Raw genomic sequence first — 23,016 nt, 5'->3', positions numbered from 1 at the left:
TTCATTGTACCACAGTAACGCCAATATTCAAATGGGCATTAGCCCTTTCAAACATAACAATGGATCTTAGCGTTACTGGGTATTTTCCCTCTAAGCAAGAAAAATCTACAATGGGAAAACGGAGCCTTCCTTCCCATGTATAGCCCAAACGTCTAAATTCTTCTTGCTAGCGCCCTGAGTTAGAGGCTCGTATGCTGATATGTTGAAAGCATATTGGAAACACTTTTAATCTATTTCAACACAGATCTTCTGGACACCTTGACAACCCTCTGTATCAGAATTATATCTTAAAATATTATCCCTTTCAGAACTAGCCCCCCCTCTTAAAATAAAATCTGTATTAATTTTAAATTTCTTTAGGATTAAATTTTAAACAAAAAGAACTAGAGACCAACTACTGTTTTCATTAAAGTTCTCGAGATGCGTTATAATTTGATCCACCCAATCCATGAAAACTCCCTCAAAATTTGCTAAATATGGATAAACCAAACGCATCTCGGACTGTACAAAATGATAGTAATCTTCGCTTTTTCCCTCATTCAAATAGAACACTTTCAGAACAATGGGGACCTTAATTGAATCCCTACCTCCCCACAATTGACTTTGATTCTCCAGAAGTGCACGAATTTTTTCTACATATGCATGCACAATTTCTACAGGATCATAAACAAAATTTCCCCCCATTAGTGTATGAAAAGGGTCCCCCCACACGGCAGTGAAAAAACCTAGCGTATGTAAAATTCTGTTGGACAGCTGAAAGTCTGGGAGAGTTGTACCCTCCTCTCCCTCGGGTATATTATCCCCTCCCCCCAGCTGTTCAACAATAGGGCTAGGGGAAGCCGCTTCAGTCGATTGAAGTGGGGAAATGTTCATGTAATTTGAGGGGGAAGGGTTTCCCCTCAATCCACCGACGAAATCATCTAAAATTTGCATAGTATTTGGACTTAGCAATGCTAAGTCTGAATCTGAATTATCTACATTAACCAGCTCAACTGTGCCACTATCTACATTAGTTAAAAAATCAGCAAAAAACTCATCAATATTAAAAGGAATTGGATGTAAATCGTCACATATTAAATTGTTGGGGGGCTTCACGTGTGCTTCTTCTTCTTCCCCAACTGATGAGCAGGGGGGAGATGGGGAGTATGGAACCAGGACAACCTACATATGAAAAATTGCTTATTTTCAAAGTGTTCAAATCATCCCTACTGCTTTTAAAATTTGGACTATTATTGCTTAATAACATTTGGCTAATTCAACTGAAGATAATCTAAGATATGACACAGAAGGCAACAATTTGTTCGTTTATTTTCAGTGTTAAAAAAATTTTTTTTTTTTTCGCGGTGCGGTCCCCCAGCTTACCCCTTGGATACGTTCCTGGCCCGTGGCAATGGTCGGTGCCCCGTCGCAGCCCTCTAGCGCGTCTCGGGGCCTGCCTCCCGTACTGCGATGCGTCATGAGCCCGTGGTGCTGCCCTGATCCCGGCCACTCACCCCCATGCTTCCCTGACCCGTGGCGCACCCCTGTGACGCTTCTTGGACCCGCAGTGCTTCCCACAACGCTTCTCCGGCCCACCGGCTCCGCGGCTCCCGGGCATTTACATAATGTCTCAAAAAAAGTTGAAATATTTCTAATTCCGTTCTACAGGTTCGGTGAACACAAGAGTTGTAAATTATGGAGGTTAGATGAACGAGTTTGAACTTCAAAATGTTGAGAATTGTTAAGTCACTTTCCCCATACACTTCTTATGCATTAAACCGCTATGTTTTGACATAAAGCACCCTGCGCGAGGTTATAAATAATTTTGGCATCTCCTTTCCCTGTTTTACATTAGCGGTTTTTAGTCAATCACGGTTTCAATGGCCTTTGCGTAATTCTGTGTTTTCTGAAATAGCGGAGAACAAATTGTCTGCAAAATTAATATTTTAGGACATTGGAGTTCTTTTATTCTATGTAAGAGCGAAACATGGCACAATAGAAATATTCAGTGTAAATTAGAACGACAATGTGTGACAGATGGGATAATCTCTCTCAAAATTATGTGAAAAAGAGCATTCACGGAGTTTCAAAGGTACCTAAAAATATATGTGATAGCAATAAAGAAAATAGTAAAGATTAGAAAAAATAGCATTTTGAGTTTCAAAGGCAGTGATTATTAATAGAAATTACCTAAAAATATTCTCTTATGCGATAACAGCGAAGAAATAGCAAAGATTAGAAAAGAGCGGTCTCTCTGCATAAAAAATTACATTTAGATATGTAATAGGGGTTAATATCTCACAGAGATATGTTTATATTGGGATTGAAAAGGACTGAAAAATGAATAAATAGAAAGGTAGGAAAAAATGCTCACATTTGCATAATCCCTCTGAGCTTGGGTGCCGGATGGTCCAGGTAACGTGTGTTGGAGGGTGGACGGGGTGGCGTCGCTATTTTCTTGCGCGACTGGGCCGGGTCCAGGTAACGTGTGTTGGAGGGTGGACGGAGCGACGTCGCTATGTTCTTGCGCCACTGGGCCGGCTATTTCATGATCTTGCATAGCTTCGGCAGGGTTCACCATATTATAAGAAGCCGTCCACTCTCTCTTTAACTTAAACATAGGCTGAATTGGGGCTGGCACTGATGGGGCTGTCTTGTCATCTCTGGCTTTCTTAGCTAGCGGCGGTGCCATACATTCTTCATAATTGGCCTTAAAAAGAAGAGAAAAAAGTTAGTATTGAAATAATTTGCCGCCTTTTTACAGAAAGGAAGTTATTAACTATAATTTTATTTAGTTTATCACTAAGAAAGCACAACGTAAAAAATTTCGTGAAATGTACTAATTGCATCCTTTTTTGAATCTGAGAATTACGACTCACTGAGCCATTCAAAAGCCGGCCTAGTTTGTATATTTTACCCTACCCCCAGAAAAAACAGCCCACGGAAAATAACCCCCACGGAAAATATCCCTGAGAAAAGACATGGAAAAGTACCCCTCCCCACAGCGAAAGATATCGCATCCTTTTGAATCTGAGAATTACGACTCACTGAGCCGTTCAAAAAGCCGGCCTAGTTTGTATATTTATCACACACCCAGAAAAAAAACACCCCACGGAAAATAACCCCCACGGAAAATATCCCTGAGAAAAGACGGGGGAAAATATCCCCTCCGTCCACCGACAGATATGGTAAAAATGCTATTCAATTTACGCATAATAAAAGAAATGTATCTTTTTCTTAAACTCACCCCCCTTACTGTTCTCGCGAAGACCCAGTTTGTTTTCACCTTACAATGATGGAGATAGACTTGAGGCATGGCCCCCCCCCCTTTCGCCAATGTCCTAAAATATTGTTAGATCTTAATTTGAAAATAACGAGATGTCACTGGTTCTCCAAAAAGTGATTGTATATGCCTGCGCTCAAAAAATTGCAATTGTCTGCATGAAACCGCTTTATTTTGACAGGAGAAAAACATCCCATTTTGATCTGAGAAGCCTTTTACAGGAAGTGCTTTAAAAGGGTGACAGCTAATTTAGCCACGCACTGGAGTCTTGTGTCAAAACAGAACGACATTTTCACTAAAAATTGACAGAAGTCAGCGGTCACTTTAGCTGGAAATATCGATAAAAAGAGTATTATTTCTATTGCAAGAATTAAAGTCGTAAGGAGTGGGGGGTTTAGATGGTTAAACAGAGCATATTTTATAGTCTTCTAACGACTATAAAGATAGCATAGTGGAGTTTGTATTAGAGCGGGGGGCGGGGGGGGGCGGGGGGGGATTTAGCTGGAAATATAGAGGGAAGGAATTTATCGAAATGGTATTTCTTTTTGCGAGAATTTGGGATTGTAAAACAATGGTGGAGGGAGGATTTAGCTGGAAATATAGAGGGAAGTAATTTATCGAAATGCTATTTCTTTTTGCGAGAATTTGGGATTGTAAAACAATGGTGGAGGGAGGGGGATTTAGCTGGAAATATAGAGGGAAGGATGTCCATGGAAATGGGATTGTAAAACAATGGTGGAGGGAGGGGGGATTTAGCTGGAAATATAGAGGGAAGGAATTTATCGAAATGCTATTTCTTTTTGCGAGAATTTGGGATTGGAAAACAAGGGTGGAGGGAGGGGGGATTTAGCTGGCAATATAGAGGGAAGGAATGTCTCGAAATGGTATTTCTTTTTGCGAGTCGTTAGGTGTGGACAACACTGGTGGCGGGAGGGGGGCTTTAGATGGAAATATAGCGGGAAGGATGGCAATGGAAATGCTATTTCCTTTTGCGAGAATTTGGGATTGTAAAACAATGGTGGAGGGAGGGGGGATTTAGCTTGAAATATAGAGGGAAGGAGGTCCATGGAAAATTCGTTTGAAAATAAAAAATGTACTTACATGGTAAATTGCAGTTGCCAAGGCCTCAAGCTCATCAATTATGTTAATTGTTCTATCCATTGTTGTTTACACAGCGTCAAAATACTTTCTGATAATTGAATCACATTGCATGTCCGTTATATACGAAATCTCAAGGGTGAATTGTTATGTAACGGGGAAAATCATATGTAAACAAGCCCTCTGATTGGCTGAGAAGGAAACATTTGATCTAACTGTTTCCGGGAAAGTCATAACATTTGGCTCGAGAGCAACAACAACAAATACTATTTCTGGACACCATGACATTCGCGATCGATTACGCAATCAAGTTCTCGGGAATTCACTTCCCCGTCGAGTCCTAGATCAATAACATTGTTCCCGTTAGAATTCAATGCGCATGTGCAACCTTCGCCCCAGAGTTATTACACATAGAAACATCAAATAAATCGACCTTGGAAAAAGAGGTCATTGACCCCATTAACCACGTGTTCTCCCTAGAGAGGCTATGCCCTTATTTGGGGTGCAAAAAAAGTTGTAGGTGGCAGCAGGGTTGCGTGACACGATCAATAGGGTCACCTCTACTGACTAGTTGCGCTCTTATTACTTTTAACTCTTAAAAAGGGCACTTGGACTTCCGATTTTTTTTTATCGAATGAGCCCCCTCCGAAGGCTATACTACAATTCCTTCCATATGAAACGTTTCTGGAAAAAAAATTGAAGCCTTGTGACCTTTACTACAGTCCACGCTATAGCGTTTCCTCTCAAAAGTACTATTTCACTTTGCTAGGGCCCGTATCAGAAGATTAATTCATACAAATATGTACAATAGTATAAAACTGACATTCTTGCATATCCCATGTATATTGTTGCTTGATTGGAATTTGTTTAAGGTTGATAGCAGAAAAATGAGGAAATACTGAAGTAACAAAAGCTATCAAAAATATAAAATAGATTGGCTCTTTCCTGGAATTGCTTATACACCCACAAGTAAATATACTGCTCTACCTCTTAGAGTGTCGACATATATAAACATGTTTAGTTCTATTTATAAAAATAAATGAAGAGACATGTTCTTTTTCAAAGATCATTGCACACAGGAAAAATCCTAGGAATTTTTCTTAGTTGGGATAGTAAGAGACGAAACACAGGAAATCAGGCAGAGAAGTAGCCCCAGAGATGTAACTTTTTATACTTTATTAAATAAAAAAATCAAGTTTTTTTTTATCTGAAAGTAACGAGCGACATGAAAACAAATCGAACAGAAATTATTCCGTATCTGAAAGGGGCTGCCCCCTCCTCAACACCTTGCTCTTCACGCTAAAGTTTGATTTTTTGTCACAATTCTATTTTTTAAAGTGATAAAAACTTTAGCGTAAAGAGCCTTTTTTTGTTCACTTTTTTTTTGAGTTCACTCAAAACTAGTAGCAAAATATGATATATATTGGATAAATTACATGACCTCATGAAAATGATCCCTACTAAAGTTTGCATCTTGTTTTTACTAGCCTCTTATTTACTTATATTTTATTTATATTTATTTATATATAACAGAGCTTAATTCTAAATACTACATGTTTATTTGTATTCAATTTCCATTATTTCAATATTAAATTGAGAAGAACTGTTCAAAGTCTATTTGAGCATAAATTCAATTCAAATTAATTATTGGCTGATTGTCAAACAGTTCGTGGTAACGAACTGTAAGTAAGGAGCGACCCGGCTCAATGGTAACCGAAACTCTAAAAAACGGAATTTTGATACCAATAGATACATCAAAAGAATCAGATTTTAATTCTAATTTCAAAAATATAAGTTTCATCAAGTTTAATTTTACCCATCAAAAGTTATATGCCTGAGAAAATTTGGCTGATTTTCGAAAAAAGGGGGAAGACCCCCTAAAAGTTATAGAACCTTAATGAAAATCACACCATCATATTCAGCGAACCCTACTGTACAGGTTTCAAGCTTCTATCTACAAAAATGTGGAATTTTCTATTTTTTGCCAGAAGAAAGATCACGGATGCGTGTTTATTTTATTTTTTTTCCCAGGGGTGATCGTATCGACCCAGTGGTCCTAGAATATCGTAGGAGGGCTCATTCGTACGGAAATAAAAAGTTCTAGTGCCCTTTTTAAGTGACCAAAAAAATGGAGGGCAACTAGGCCCCCTCCCACGCTCATTTTTTTCTCAAAGTCACCCAATTAAAATTTTGAGATAGCCATTTTGTTCAGCATAGTCAAAAATCTAATAAATATGTCTTTTAGGATGACTTAATCCCCCACAGTTCCCAGAGAAAGGGCTGTAATTTATGAACTTTGCCCATTGCTTACATATTGTATTGGTTATTGGGAAGTATACAGACATTTTCAGGAAGGATTTTTTTCTGGTGGGGGGGGGGGGCTGGAGGAGGGGGTTACTCGGGAGAATCTTTCCGTGGAGGATGTTTTTTGGGGTAAGGGATATTTCTATGAAGGGGGCGCCGGATTTCCAAGCCTTATTTAAAAAACGATCAGAAATTAATTTTAAAAAAACTAGTCTTTCAAACTGAAAATAATAACCATCGTTAGAACTTAAAGTAGAGAGAAATTATAACTTTTATGAGGGCACGCTTCCACAATTCATTACATTGCTTTTTAAGCTACAGTTTTTTTTAGTGCTTTCAAAATATTTATTTATTGTATTTAAATGGACTTTGCGATTCAGAGATTTGTGAATTAAAATTTTTTTAACTTTTAACGTAAAGAGCGTGGTATTGACTAAGAGGAGAACCCCCTCATATACGTAATAACATATACGTAATATAAAAAAAAAATAGTAAAAAAAAAAACATGCGATACGGCTCAATAGTAATCGAAACTTTTAAAAACGGAGTTTTGATGTCAACAAATGTATCAAAAGAATGGTGATTCAAATGCTGATTCTAAATATATAAATTTTATTAACTTTAGTATTGCTCATCAAAGGCTAAGAGCCTAAGAAAATTTACCTGATTTTTTAAAGAGGGGGGAAACATCCCCTACAAGTAAAAGAATTTTAATGAAAATCACACAGTCAGATTCAGCGTATCAAAAAACCCTATTACATAGGTTTCAAGCTCATATATGCATAAATCTGCAACTTTGTATTTTTTGCCAGAAGAAAAATATACGAATATAGAAGTTCGTTATGTAAGTTAATTTGTAAATTACGTCAGAACCAAATTTAGGGACAGCCATTTACCAAAAGAAAAGTAAAATTTTTATGCAAATTTTGTTTACTTATTCAATGACGGTGAGCCAAAATAAAAGCTGCATTAACTAAAAAACGATCAGAAATTAAATAAAAAAAACAAGTTTTTTAAACTGAAAGTACGGAGCGACATTAAAACTTAAAACGAACAGAAATTATTCCTTATATGAATGGGGCTGTCCCCTCCTAAACGCCTTGCTCTTTACGCTAAAGTTGACTCTTTCTCACAAATTTATTTTTTAAAACAATAAAAAACTTTAGCGTAAAGAGCGAGGCGTTGAGGAGGGGACAGCCCCTTTCATATACGGAATAATTTCTGTTCGTTTTAAGTTTTAATGTCGCCCCTTACTTTCAGTTTCAAAAACTTGTTTGTTTTTATTTAATTACGCACTAAGGCAGAAAGAAAAAAGTTTGGCTTCGTAAATGTTCCCTTTCGGGTTTACATAGTAAACTTTGTATTATAGTTTTATTTTCAGTAGTATTAGTCCGTAGTGTTCAGTAGTACTTTTAACAGTGCAATACTTGTAAAGGTTTAATCACTTAATAAAATTCATTCATTCATAGTAAACTTTGCTTCCAATATCATAACATTAAGAACTATTATCGTGACACGAAACCCATCCAAGGGATATATAAGCGAGTATTTATGGTGAAACCAAAGTGACAAATTCTTGTGTTAAATATCTCGAAAGATTGATTGGTTCATTTTGTTGTTATTCCGCAAATACGATTCTTATTTCACTTTTGTGCTTTCACTCTTGATACTGAAAAGCCACTATTAAACTTAAAAACAAAACAAAAGGTTAATTCGGGATCTTGAAGAGACAATTTTGAAATGGCAAGAACCATACCAAGTTTCCAAATTGCCTTTCAGATGCCGTCCTCAAAGCCGAATTTCTTAACAGAAACGTCGGTTTACTCTACAATAAGAATAATAAGACTTCGATCCTTTTTTCTAATGCTACTGAAACATAGCTTGCTAGGTAGTCAATTGTACTACTAGTTGTACAAAAATGCAAGGAAAAATATAAACTTTAAATACTAGTATTTCTACTTGCAGCTCTCTTGATCGGTAATACATAATACCAATCAAGATCTACAAAAAAAAAAAAAAAAAAAAAAAAAAAAAAAAAAAAAATTCCAAGTTAAAATGGCGTTTATTTTCTAGATTGGTTTATGGCTAAATAAAATATGTAAGATATACAATCTTGATGTTTTTTCCTCCCAGTTTTGCTTTCAATTATAAAATCAGAACTGAGTAAATTGACTAAATGTCTTCGCAACTGAAGCCTATAAGGCATAAGTGTAAAGATATCTCTTTAGAAGGGCGGGGGCTCAACCCTGGTTAAAAAGTCTTTTGTCTTTTTCCAAACATTTTAGAGCAGAACCTTGAGTGGTGGGGAAAAGGCTGATTCCCTCCGGGCGTATACGCTTTGCGCCCATGCCATAAGGTCGGTTACTTAGCAAAAGTATAGTAGCTTTAGTAAATGGAATCAAGCTTATATTTAAATCAATAAATCAAAAAGCTAATAAAATTGACCAATAAGATATATTACTTGTTTTGTTTTTATCGTACTGATGCAAGACCTACTAGGAAAGCATTCAGGTTTTTCTTTTATTTTGTTTGTTTTTTTAAAGCTAAGGAGTTATTTTTAGTATATTTTAGTATGAATCCAGTCCAATGGCTATATTAATAAATTGGCTCTTAAAAAGTGTTCCTATTCCAATACAGACACGTAAGTGGGACTTTTTTTTGTGGGGATGAGGGGCAGAATAAATATTTGATAATTTGATTCAGAGGTGCCAATAAATTCGTGACATTTAGAATTTTGGGATGGAATGAGACTCAAATACCCCACTACGTACGTACCTGATAAAAAATCAAAATTATTCTGTAATTTTCGATAATGGCCTTTATTTTTAGGAATTATGATGAGAAGCCTATAAAGGCATGAGTTAATAAAGCGTCTTGTACTAAAAGGTCAAAGGAAAAATAAACTGAAGTGAATTCAGTAATCATAGAAATGGTAATTTTAACTTTAAATGATTTTTATCTTCGGCTAATATTTTCTTTTAGATGTTGGAGGATTTGTTGATTAACTCGTGCATGCTTGAAGCCCAAATGCTACTGAAAAAAACTCAGCTCCCTCACTATGCGTATGTCTTCAGCCATAGAGAACAGTCTTCTCCGTCGTACAGCGCAGGCCTCATTGATGTTGTCAAGAGAATGGGAATAGACGCTCCGCTATTAAATAATGGTAATAATGGTAGCTTCTAATTTAAGCTACACAGCCTTTTATCGATATTATTTGAAAAAAACTACGTTTTCTAAAGAGTTAAAGAGGCTGAGTCACAAGTTCGAACCTTAAAACGTACAGGGATTAGAAGGTAAAGTTGGGGGCTGCCGCCCCCAAACCCCCGCTTTCGCAGCCTTTAAATAAAAAAAAATTTAAACTGAAAGTAAGGAGCGACATTAAAACTTAAAACGAACAGAAATTATTCCGTATATGAAAGGGGCTATGCCCTCTTCAACCGCCTCGCTCTTTACGCTAAAGTTTGACTTTCTCACAACTCTTTTTTTTAAACAATAAAAACTTTAGCGTAAAGAGCGAGGCGTTGAGGAGGGCATAGCCCCTTTCATATACGGAATAATTTCTGTTCGTTTTAAGTTTTAATGTCGCCCCTTACTTTCAGTTTAAATATTTTTTATTTATTTAAAGGCTGCGAAAGCGGGGGGTTTGGGGGGCGGGAGCCCCCAAACTGTACCTTCTAATCCCTGTAGGTTTTAAGGTTCGAACTTGTGACTCAGCCTCTTTAACTCTTTAGAAAACGTAGTTTTTTTAAAATAATTTCTGCACTTTTTTGTACAGTTTATTACTTATTATTGCTTGACTAACTGTTAGATGATTGTGTATTATACTTTTCTTTCTCGACAGGGTGTTTTAAGGTTCGACCTTGTAACTCAGCCTCTTTAACTCTTTAGAAAACGTAGTTTTTTTTCAAATAATTTAAAAAAGAAACTGAGTTTCTTTTTTAAACTTTAAATTCAGTATATAAAAAATTTCCTCTGACGGGTAATCGAACCCGGGTCTTCCGCCTGACAGTCAGGAGTATCGACCGCAGTACCAAAGACACACTTTTGTATTTTTAGTATGTGGAATCTATTTTTGACGCAAGCAAATACCCACAAAACTTGATATTTGGTTTTTGGAAAACAGGGAAGGAGTAATCAGATTGAGTTGAAATTTCGAAAATAAGCTCCCAAGCCCCAGGAAAGCTCATACTCTAAATTTCAGCCCGATCAAACAACGTTAAAGGGGGGCTGTGGTGGGAAAATTTAACATGGGCTCTTATAGGAAAACGAGGTTTTTCGTAAATGTAAATTCGGGGGATAATTTTTTCGGTCTGAAAATATCAAAAGGCCCTAACAGGTCAAATTCTGCTCCGAATGAGTCCTCATTCACCCGGATCAGTTGCCAACTGTGGCCTGTAGGCGTGGCTAACAAAAAAAAAAAGAAATGAACATTAAGTGGCTATATCTGGTTTTTGGAAAACAGGGAAGGAGTGATCGAATTGAGCTGAAATTTCGAGGATAAGCTCCCGGGCCCTAGGAAAGCTTAACCTCTAAATTTCAGCCCAATCAAACAACGTTAAAGGGGGGCTGTGGTGGGAGGGTCGAAACTTCCGGCCCGGTTTACCCCATGAAGATAAAGTCAGAGGAGGATGAAATTTTGCACGTTTCTTAGTTTGAGCTTGGGCTACAAAATGCGATCACCGCCGTCTTTCTGCGACCTCTAGGACCTGAAATCGCTTAACATTGTGGTGGGTCGCCTCTTTATAGAGGCACAAGTGTGCCTCCTTGAAAACCAAGAAGTTCAACTACATACAGTAAACAAGTTTATATAAATCTCCGATTCTTACGTAGGGATACAACAGAGAGTTTTGGACAGGGGTTAATTTTAAGTTGGGGCTATCAATTAGTACCTTAGGATTTGGACATAACTCCGAGTTGATTGTCTACCAACTAATGGTAAAAAAAAAACTGTGGCAGTGAGGGAGGGTTTGACTGTCATGGCTACCTGCCTGAGATGAGGAGAAACGATTACAATTTGGGTAAGTTATTCCACTGGTGTAAGCAGCTCTCTCATTTAAGAGACTCGTCTTTGTTGATATGGAGGTTATGCGACTTTGTGGGACAATGTGATTTAAACACTCTCGTTATATAGAAGCAGTAAGAAAGTTTGTATTAGAGGGAGTCTTAGTAGCATGAAGTTAGTGATATTTTTTTTCTTTCTTGCGGATAATCAATTAGCATATCAATTAATATATGTTTTTGACATATATTTTTATTATTATTATGGGCACTTTGCTATTAAATAATGGTCATAATGACAAGTTCCAATTTAAGCCATACAACTTTCTATCATTAGTGACTTCTAAATTCTGAAAGTGACGGATTATGTAATTATTTTTTATTAGAATGTTTCATCCAGCTTAAAGTGAAAAAGAAACACTTCTCCAGTTTGTATTGTAGAGTAAGTACTTTCGCAAACGCAATGACTTAGAAAATGATGTTCTGAAGAATAAAAGTAGTAATTTAAAAAAAAAAACACAATTTGTTAAATATCAATGTATTGGTCATGGAAGTAATTGAAGATACAGTGATACACTATTTACCTATGCAAGAAAACCTATAATGAGTCATATATACAAATGTTACAAAAAGCAACAGAGAATCTGTTTTCTACACGTGACCAAGAGATTAGCCAGTCCATGTATGCTAGAATTGAGCCCATCCAAAGATCCAGGGGGTGGGACACACAATTGTAATTCTTGCTTTAAGTTGGGAAAATAATACCCAAGGTAATTTGATTTACAGATGCCATTACTGTTTTCAATTTAGAAATAAGCTGAACCTCAGCTGGCTAAATACACGGCTAGACTTTCGAACTTATTATTTGTTAAAATTAGCAGGACAGGCCCTCGAAACAGCCAAATTCTATAATTTTTTTTGTTCTTTAAAACCAAGTCAATCTAGTAAAATTTTCATAGTAAAATCTAGCAAAATTTCATATAAAATTTTCATTAAAAATTTCATAGGGGAAATAGAGTCAATCATCTACGTGTACATTTGTACAGGAATAAGTAACATATCACAAAAACTGACGCTTTAAATCTAATCTAAATAAAAGAAACAATCCACAGAAAACACAATTCATCTGAAATTAGCCTCTTTAGGATTAAAAATACTCAAATTTCTAAAAATTAAACATTTTTATCACGTTCCACAGATAAATTGGACATCAGAACTAAAAAACTAATGAAGAAATCATCCAGTTGATTGCTCATCACCATTTTAAACCCAGATCTCACAATTATTCCAGCAGGCGTTCGAATTTAGTTTTTTACTTTCCTTCATCACAACTTCATCTAAGGATGATTATTCAGTATTATGCGTAGCATGAGATTACAATTAATTAGGAGTTAATTAAGACATAGTACCTCAGATACCTATTATTTCAAACCTAATGTGACAGCATGTGCTTAGCAATTGGCCAGACGTAGAAATTTTGGGTGAGAATTTTTTCAAAGCCAGAAAAAAACAAAACAAAAAAAAACTGGTGATCTTTTCCGGTTTAGCACGCACGCAATCTTTAAAACTTTTGAATTGACTGGATTCAGGGAATGATTATCCTTCCCCACGAATATTATACGAAAATTGAACTTTAATTTAAAGAATAGGGAGTTGAAGGAGGGAGTAGTAACCTCCTTCACGTTTAAGATGGCTTTTGATCAAACAGCTCGTAGTAACAAACTGTAAGTGAAGAGCGACCATTCATGACACAAACCAAAACTCTAAAATAATTTTGTTTATTCTAGTTCTAATTAAAATGTATCCAACAAAAGAATCAATTATTTATTTTGATTTTAAATATGTAAAATTTATTTAAAATTGCTCACCAAAAGCTATTAACACAAATAAGTCGGCACAATTTTAGAAATAGGAATTGAACTCCCCCGTTAAAAGTGAGGGCCCTGCAGTATCACATTGTTGCATATTATCTATTAGGGGGCTGACCAATGGGTTATCTTGTGGAGAAGGGGGAGGCACATAAACCCAAAAAAGTACTTTTGACCTATGCTTTCGAAGTTTCATGAAAGTTGTTTCGGTGGAATTGACTTATTAATAAGAAACAGAAAGTAAACCTAATAACATTTTTTTTCAGTTGGAAGTAGAGAGGGATGTTGAAAGTCAAACAAATGGGAAGTATTCCTTATATGAGAAGGCTTTCCCCTCCATAGTCCCTACTCTTAATGCTAATATTTTTCATTATACCTCAACATCGGAAGTGTTTCTTGAGACTTGTTTGGTTTAAACAATAAAAATTTCAGTTCAAATTTTTTAAACGACATCGGTAAACATAACACTTGCAGTTACCCACTAATTGCATCTGTTGTGCTCATAAACGCTATTAGAATAGCACTATGAAACTTTGGCTTGAAGAGCGAGGAGCTAAGAGGGACCAGCCCCCCCCCCCTCATATACGGAACAGTTCTTCTTCGTTTTGAGTTGTAACATTACTCTTTATTTTAATTCGAGAAAACTTGTTTTGTTTTTTTATTTAATGTCTAACCAAACCACATTATTCAACTACAATGATAGTTTGTAGATTGCTTTTCTCGTTTAAATCCTAAAATATGACGGTTTTGCAAAAGGTTCTAAAACTTGTTTCACTCTTCCAAAACAATTTAGCGAACTCCAGATCCGGGAGGGGGATTTGAATCTCCAAGGGTTTCACTGGTTAGGCTGTTTACGCTGCTAACTCCATTTGCTGCAAAAACAAGTTGTCTTCTGTTAAAATTAATCTGTCCTTTACTCTTTTACGCTGAAAAATTCATGTCCACTAGGAAAGATCAGCAAACATTGGTAATACCGCTAGTGCCCCTCAGGATGTTAAAAAAACTGTCGTCTACGTTTAAGCTATATAGTTTTTGATTATTTTTTGTAAGGTACAGGGTATAACAATCTTTCAGATACTGCACAATAAAAAAAAAGTCAAAAATGAATTCGTGTTGGAAGTAATTTTGATATCCCTCGATTATGAAAATGAACTCTGTAAGTCAATTAATTAAGTCAGAACCAAATATTAAATGGACCTCCCACACTTACTTTCCGTTTAAATACCTGGAATCTTTTGCCTGGAGCGTGTTTTATTTTGGTTCCGGGTGTTTTGAAATGGTGATGCGGATCATTAATATTTGGCTTTTTTTGCTCCACAATTTTCCTAGAGAGTTCCTTGGGCTTTTCCCAGTTTTTGTGTCTGTATGATAAGTGCCGTAAATATGCACCTTATGGAATATCCCACATTCAAAATTTTTGTTTTCTTTTTATATATTTTCAGTGCGTCACTTCATTAAAAAAATAATAATAATGGATTTCTCATGCTAGAATATTAAAGCCTAGTTTTTGTGGTAATCACTAGCAAAATGCTCTTGCATAGATAATACGACCGGCAAAAACCAAAACACATTCCCCATAAATATTTTCCTGTTTTCTAGAAATAAAACACTGCATTTATTTAGGTTTGTTGGCGATTATTGATAAATTTCTAGTGATTTTGCAGACGCCACGGATCAATATGGAGAGCCCAATTTCCGTGTTTGACACAGTTAGCTCAAGACCCTTGAAACGTGAACGCTTCGAAAGTTGGAAATGATATATTGGATATTTTCAGAGGAATCTCATTGTGATTCCAAAATGTATTTATTGATGAATAAAATTCTGAACTCTGAAAAAGAAACATAAAAAAAAAAAAAAAACTGAGAACTCTGATTTTGGACGGTCATATCTTCATGTTGAGCTGTTTCAGGTCACAAAAAATTGTTGCATTGTCTGAAACTTAGCTTTAGACTTTGACATATGAGCATTCAAATCTTTTAGGTTTGAAAAAACATTTTAACCATTTTTTCTCGTTAATGAATCCTAGCGAATCCTCTAAGATCTCAAGAGTACCCCAAGTACAGTAAACTGAACCGAATTTTGAAAGTAACATAATTTTTTTTTGTACTAGTGTAAACCTCTATTTAGTTCTTTCTATATGCCCTTTTATAATTGGCAGATGTAATGGTTTACGTAAATTCCAAAGATAGACGATAAACGTTGGTACATGGTCTTTATTAAATAATGTGAGAATACACATAGAGGAAATAAGGCAGCACAAGAACAACTAGCTACGACGAAGGTGAAAGATGGACTGCCTTTAGGAATGAACCAAGAATATAACTTTCCTAGAACGGAAGTTCCAGGCCTGGGAGCGACCCCTTTCCCACGACTAGCTTTAGTCCCAAGAGCTCCCCCTGGACTGTTCTCGTTGACATATACATGGCCAAATCTCTAAGAAACGAGACACCAGAAAAAGCCTTCTCGAATTTATGTTCCAAATACTTTACAGATTCTCCCCCCTGTTTTAAGTTAAATTTCCCAAATTTGGCTTATCCCCTTCTCATTAAACCCTCAAACTTTAATTGAATTCAAAAAATTCCCTTCCCAAATTATTCGCTTCTCGCCTACTAACATTCTACAGCATGAACTAGTAAACAATTACATAATACAAACACTACACACTACTTGCATAAGTAAAAACTTACATAGTATAAATGAACCACACTAACAACCGTAGTCGGAAACTGGATATTTTAACACTTCACTTTACTAACACTTCTGTATACTTTAAAATAGACTTGTTCCCCATACCCCTGAATTTGATGAGGACAAGGAAAGTTGGGATTATGTATAAAGTTTGAATTAGGGCAAAAGGAATGACCGGGAAAGGCTAATTAATCCTGAAAATACCAGCGACAAATAAATGAAATTGCAGAAACTTTAAAAATCATACCATGCTGCAATGACGTTAAGATATTATTCCCAATAAAATCCTCGGGGCTTTATTGCTATGGAACGCCTCGGTTTTGACCTATTTGTTTTTGCTCTACTAACTTGTGGTTCGACAAATGGCAGTACTACTGTTGATATCTCTACATAACTATTAGCGCTACGCATTAAAACCATCCCGTGAGGCATCAACCTCATCCCACTGGACCTCAAAACCATCCCCCTTTTCCTGGGTATCCAAACCGCCCTGCGAGGCATCAGTACCATCTCGCAGTGCAACAACAAAAAACATCCCGTGAGGCATCAGTACCATCCCACGGGACCTCAACCCCAGCTCCCTTTTCCTGGGCATCCTAGCCTCCCTGCGAGTAATCAGTACAATCTCGCAGTGCAAAAACAAAAAAACAACCGGTGAGGCAACACTACCATCCCCCTGGACGTCAAACCCCCCTCCCTGTACATTGGTAGTCAAACCACCCTGCGCGTCCTCCGGCCCATCTCGCACTGCAACAAAAAAAAAACCCATCACGAGAGGACTCAGTCCACTCCCACGGGCCCTTAAACCCAGCCCCCTTTTCATGGGTAGCCAAACTGCCCTGCGAGGAATCAGTACCATCTCGCAGTGCCTTCTCATTATCATTGACTCCAAATTTCACCCTCGTCAGCGCAGAAAGAAATTCATCGGAAAAAGAAGACGTGTCTCCTTTCCCCACTATCTGTTCTATCTGTTCATATTGTATTGCAACCTTATACGCATCACCCAAACAAAAAAAAAATCTGCACTATTCTCTAACAAATACCGTTCGTAGGACGGTCTGATCCCCTCCTTGAATAAATTAAGAGCAAATCTTCCAAGGACTACACCATCATCCCTGGCTTCTAAGGACACCCTACATGAGCTTCCTAAGTTTTGCATGCTTCTTAGAATAGATATACCCTTTCATCCTTAAATTGAGCCACGCCTACAAACTCTGCAACCATTTTGCCTACTATTTTGCCTGGGGCATATGCTACAAGTAATCCACCTTTTAAACTTGACAAATTTATAATCGTGGGATCCAGATTCCCAAAAAAAGAGCGAAACAAACCATGGGCCAAAAATGACGCAAAGTTTTTGAATCAGACTAATTTAACAACAACTGAAATTTTTGTAACTTTGCAACAAACTCAATTTTTGTAACTTTGTAACAAATTTTGTAACAAACTTAATTATTTTTCCACTTTCTGACTTTGTGAGTGGCGTTATTACTAAAAAAAAAGGGTCAATTAGCGATCTTATTACTTGGGACTGTTGAGGCTGTTCTATTGGAGGATTAATTGGGGTGGTGCTCAGGGGAGTTGGAGGGTTTGTTGGTACCCATGTCTTGATCTTTTGAAGGTAATCATAAAGTTCATCTTGATCGAAATCAGGATCATTTGAGTCAAAGAAAAGAGGTGGAACTATGCCATTTATCCTTCACTGTCTTACAAAATCAAAAGCAACCTTTTTGTTATATCCAATTTCCACAATATCAAGTATAGGAATAAAAACTGACATATTGAGATCAAAATTTGAAAAAGCAAATACTCTAAAAATTTAAATGTTGGTTTTAAACACCATTCTTTAATTACGGACGCTAGATTTTGGGCAATTAACTTCACTTTTAACAACAAGGGTCTAATAAAATTTACTGGGTTGGTTAACCGTGTTAAATCACTTACGAAAGGTCGTCTGTCTTACATCCAATTGCAGTTGGTCTCAATTAAATCACTAGCGTCAAATGGAGTCACAATTGAGAATTAATTTTCAATTATCGAATTCACAATGTTAAATTTTGTTTGGAAACTGTCAAATGTAGATCACACGTCGACTGAATAAAATCAGGTAAAAAAAAAACACCAAACGTAGAATGGCTAAGTGAAGGTAGAAATCAACCGGAAACTCTCAGTTGTAGAAATTGGAAATAGTATGTAAAAGCTATCGCGAGAGAATCCATGTTATATTAGATACTGTGTAGCAGCCTATTTAAAAATATTAACTTAAAAGAAATTGTTTCTCAAGAAGGCGCTTTGAATAGAAGAAAGTTTAATAGCTCATAGCGTTTCAATGTCTTATAAATCAGTCTTTTGTAGTATTTGCAGTTCAATATCATAGCAATTTTGGTAGCTGGCGAAATAACTCTTCAATATGCTGCCAGTATTTAGCGTAAGATGTCGTAAGTACTTATAACGGTCACTCAAATGTCACTTGGAGGTTTTCCCCTAGTGATATATGCTCCACTAGTTTTAACCGCTTGCCACCACTCTGTAAACCTCTATTTAGTTCTTTCTATATGCCCTTTTATAATTGGCAGATGTAATGGTTTACGTAAATTCCAAAGATAGACGATAAACGTTGGTACATGGTCTTTATTAAATAACGTGAGAATACACATAGAGAAAATAAGGTAGCACAAGAACAACTAGCTACGACGAAGGCGAAAGATGGACTGCCTTTAGAAATGAACCAAGAATATAACTTTCCTGGAACGGAAGTTCCAGGCCTGGGAGCGACCCCTTTCCCACGACTAGCTTTAGTCCCAAGAGCTCCCCCTGGACTGTTCTCGTTGACATATACATGGCCAAATCTCTAAGAAACGAGACAACAGAAAAAGCCTTCTCGAATTTATGTTCCAAATACTTTACACTAGTCTTAATAATAGTAGTCCTATGAAAATAGCTGCCACTTAGTAAAGAGGAAATTCCGGCCACAGGATACGATAAATCTTATTGAGACAAATTGAAACTAATTATCAAAACTAATAAAAGTCATTGGAACTGATTATTGAAACAAATTCGGGCGAACTTAAGAAAAAGAGCCTGAAACCATTAAAAAAAGGCATTATACTGTAGTAAAGAATATACCTTTCGAAGTTCCAATGGTCAAAAACTCTGATCTGGAGACTTACAGCCCCCCCCCCCCATGTTACAGTCACATGACCAGTAGTCATAGAACGTTGTTAGAGGCAATATTTGAACAGAAACAATAAAATATATAGTGCCCTGTTTCAAACAGCTCGTGATAATGAACTGAAAGTAAGGAGCAACCCGGCCCCAATAGTAAACGAAACTCTAAAAAAAAAAGAACTTTGATACCAATAGATATATCAAAAGAATCGGAGTTTTATGCTGAATTCCAATATGTAAGCTTGATTAAGTTTAATCTATAACCATCAAAGGTTACGAGCCTGAGAAAATTTGCCTTATTTTTGAAAAAAAGGGGGAAACATCCCCTAAAAGCAATAGAATCTTAATGAAAATCACACCATCAGATTCAGAAAATCAGAGAACGCTACTGTAGAGGTTTCAAGCGCCTATCTGAAATAATGTGGAATTTTGTATATTTTGCCAGAAGAACGATCACGGATGCGTGTTTTTTTTTCCAGGGGTGTTCATGACCCAGTGGTCCTAGAATATCGTGAGAGGGCTCATTCAAACGAAAATGAAAAGTTATAGTGCCCTTTCTAAGTGACCCAAAAAAATTGGTGGCAACTAGGCGCCCTCCCACGCCCCTTTTTTCTCAAAGTCATCAGATCAAAATTTTGAGATAGCTATTTTGTTCAGCATATAGTTGAAAGGCTGAATAACTATGCCTTTGGGAACATCATGACCCTCCCACAGCCCCTAGGGAAAGCATACATTTTTCGGGGGAGGGGGTGGAATTATCTGCTGGTGGGATTTTCCTCGGGGATAATTTTCCATGTGGGGAAAGTTTCCAGGGGATTAATTTTTCAGGGGAAATTTTGCACTGGGGGAATTTGCCTGTATTCCTATACGAAATTCTTCGATATCTTGCTTTCTCATTGTCAACTCAATTTTACGCGTGGAGATGTTAAGGCTAATTTTCAGGGGTAAATTTTTACCTGGATTGAATTGTCTAGAGAATAATTCCTCGGGGAGGAGGGATTTTTCCGTGGAGGAGTAGCCAGATTTTCTGGAATTATATAAAAAACGATCAGAAATCAAATAAAAAAAAAACTTTTTTCAACTTAAAGTAATGAGCAACATTAAAACTTAAAACGAATAGAAATTATTACGTATATGAGGGCTGTTACTCATCGAAACCACATCGCTCTTTACGCTAAATTTTGAATTCTGTCTGAAATCTTTAAGAACGACTCCTGAAATACTATGTTCTTTTAATTAAGAATATTTTTTTTAAAAGTATTAAAAAACTTTAGCGTAAAGAACATGGTGGTTTGGAGGAGTAACCCCCCTCATATACGTAATAATTTCTGTTTGTTTTAAGCTTTAACGTCGTTCCTTACTTTCTGTTGAAAAAAACTTCCCCACAGAAAAGTACTGTTTTCTAGCATTTTGTGCTACAAAACATCAATTTTTATTCAAAGAGGGCGAAAATGCTGTGGAATGCAAATCCTATGCAGCCATTTTTTTCACAGTGTAAAATCTTTACCTGAGGTTTAAAGGTTCCCATCAAGAAAAATAAGGAAAATTTTATTTTAGCAATGGTAGTATGACTGCTGACAGACTATTGATTGCCTCATAGTTTAGCCTTTTATATTTTGCATACTAGCTAAGGACTTCGCTTAAACCTAAGAGAACACCCTGTTTTTTTTGCATGGGTTGTATGTTTTTAGTAAAATGTTCATTTTTTTTCAGAATTTAACAGATATAGGGAAATATCATGAGTTGGTTTGTTTGAGCTAGCCCTGTAGATACATGTTGCTTGAAATATGAAGCAATAATTTTTGTTTGTTTAAGTTTTAATTTAGCCCTTCACTTCAATCAGAAGAACTTATTCATTTTTAATTCAATCCTCTCAAGACCAATTACGTTTGAATTCTAATATGATTTTTCAACCAAGCTTGGCTTGGGATGTCTTGGATCGTCATATTTGTTTTGGGTGCCCTATAATATGGCTATACCGTGTAAATTGGTCAACCTGCTCAAAGCTTGTTATGAAGATACGAAGAGTAATACCTGGGTATATAGTGAACTGACAGAACTCTTTGAAATAGAGGATGATTTTCGCCGAGGCTGTCCAGCGTCCCCAATTCCTTTCAATTTTATAGTAGATTGAATTATGAAGAAAGCTTTGAACGAAAAAGATGGCTTGGCATTTTCAGCCGAAGAAAGCGTTGCTGACCTTGAATATACTGATTATGATTCTCTCCTATCCTAATCAGGACTGAAAGCGAAAGAAAGAATAAAAAGAGTGGTGGCTACTGCAGGTATGACAGATCTCGCAATTTGCATCCCGAAAATAGAGATCCTATTGACAGAGTCAAAGAGTTCAAATAACTGGGAGCACTTATGGATGCTAAGGGTGGAGCATCGAATGAGGTCCAAGCTCGAATCATCAAATCCTGGTATGCCTTCGGGCAACTGCACAAACCCCTGTGTTTGAAACGAGAAATTGGGTGCAAAACAAAACTCAGAATATACTCGATATGCATACGCTCTATACTCCTATACGGCTGCAAGACCTGGCCGCTAAAGGCAGGGGAAGAACGACAAGTAGACTTTCTAAATTGTAAATGCCTAAGAGCAATTTGCAACATCAGACGATCGCAACGAATCAGCAAAAACGAGCTAATGAAGATGGGCGGACAAAAACTTACAATGTCAAGAATGATCAAGAAAAGACGTCTCTTGTGACTCGACCATTTAATGCGACGCTCAGAGGAGGCCCTAGCACGCCAAGTTCTTACTGTTGTGCCTCCCTCCTCCCGGTAGAAAAAAACAGGAGACCAGATCAAGTCATGGTAGAATGTCTTGAAAAAGGACGTCGAACGACTATGCAGTTTTAAGAAATGTGGCTACATTTGGGACAAGTCATGGCTTCATCTTATTCGAACGCAGATAGAGGACAGATCGCTTCTGCAGAACCTGGTCCAACGGTTCCTAGTGCTCAGTGGGGACGAATAGCCTGCGTCTCGTCTTAAGGTAAGGTATACCGTGAAAATGTTTTCTTCCAACAACGTATCTCTAAATTTGTAGATATCTATGCTCCTGTATTCTCACTTGGGCTTTTTTATTGAAGGGGGGGGGGGCTAATCTTGGTATATTTAAACATTTTAATTGGGTGGTCGTTCGCAATTAAATCCTCCTGAAGAGGAAATATACCTTTTTATGCTCAAAAACTTTCTATCACATCTGCAAAGACAAAAATAATGCTCTAAAAGGTTTTCTATTCTAGAACAAGTGGTAGAACAAGTGGCTCGAATGATGTAGTACCTTAATCAGACCCCATGGTAGGTTATGGTAAGGGTTTGTATCTGCAAATTTAGAAAATTGTCAAAATAATAGTAATTAATCCTATATAATTTCAGGAGTTGGTCATGCAGATGATCTACTCTACCTGTTCAAAATACCTGGTCTCGGATTTGAATACTCAGCCGCAGACATGTATATATCTGCACAAATGACCAAAATGTGGACAAACTTTGCAACCTTTGGGTAAGCTTTTAAACTGTAAATAATTTTTACTTGTAAATGATTACAATATAATCGTGTATAAGCCTATTTCAGTGACTGCTACTCACTAGATAAAGGCCACATTCTAACCCCATAAA

The 23,016-nt window shown here is 36.8% G+C and overlaps 1 protein-coding gene across 1 annotated transcript in view; it reads left to right on the top strand.

Annotated features, from left to right (window-relative positions):
* LOC148940065 (juvenile hormone esterase-like) overlaps positions 1–23,016 on the top strand; it is a 272,646-nt gene that overhangs the window by 232,341 nt on the left and 17,289 nt on the right. Inside the window, exons 8-9 of the mRNA XM_089106326.1 lie at positions 9,647–9,827; positions 22,774–22,900. Coding sequence (XP_088962452.1) covers positions 9,647–9,827; positions 22,774–22,900 — 308 coding nt within the window. The remainder of the gene's footprint in view (positions 1–9,646; positions 9,828–22,773; positions 22,901–23,016) is intronic.

Source organism: Artemia sp. Qi Xiang Cuo, chromosome 20, assembly GCF_049724085.1.
Source record: "Artemia sp. Qi Xiang Cuo chromosome 20, ASM4972408v1, whole genome shotgun sequence".
Classification (NCBI taxonomy): domain Eukaryota; kingdom Metazoa; phylum Arthropoda; class Branchiopoda; order Anostraca; family Artemiidae; genus Artemia; species Artemia sp. Qi Xiang Cuo.
This window is presented reverse-complemented; position numbering and strand designations above follow the sequence as displayed.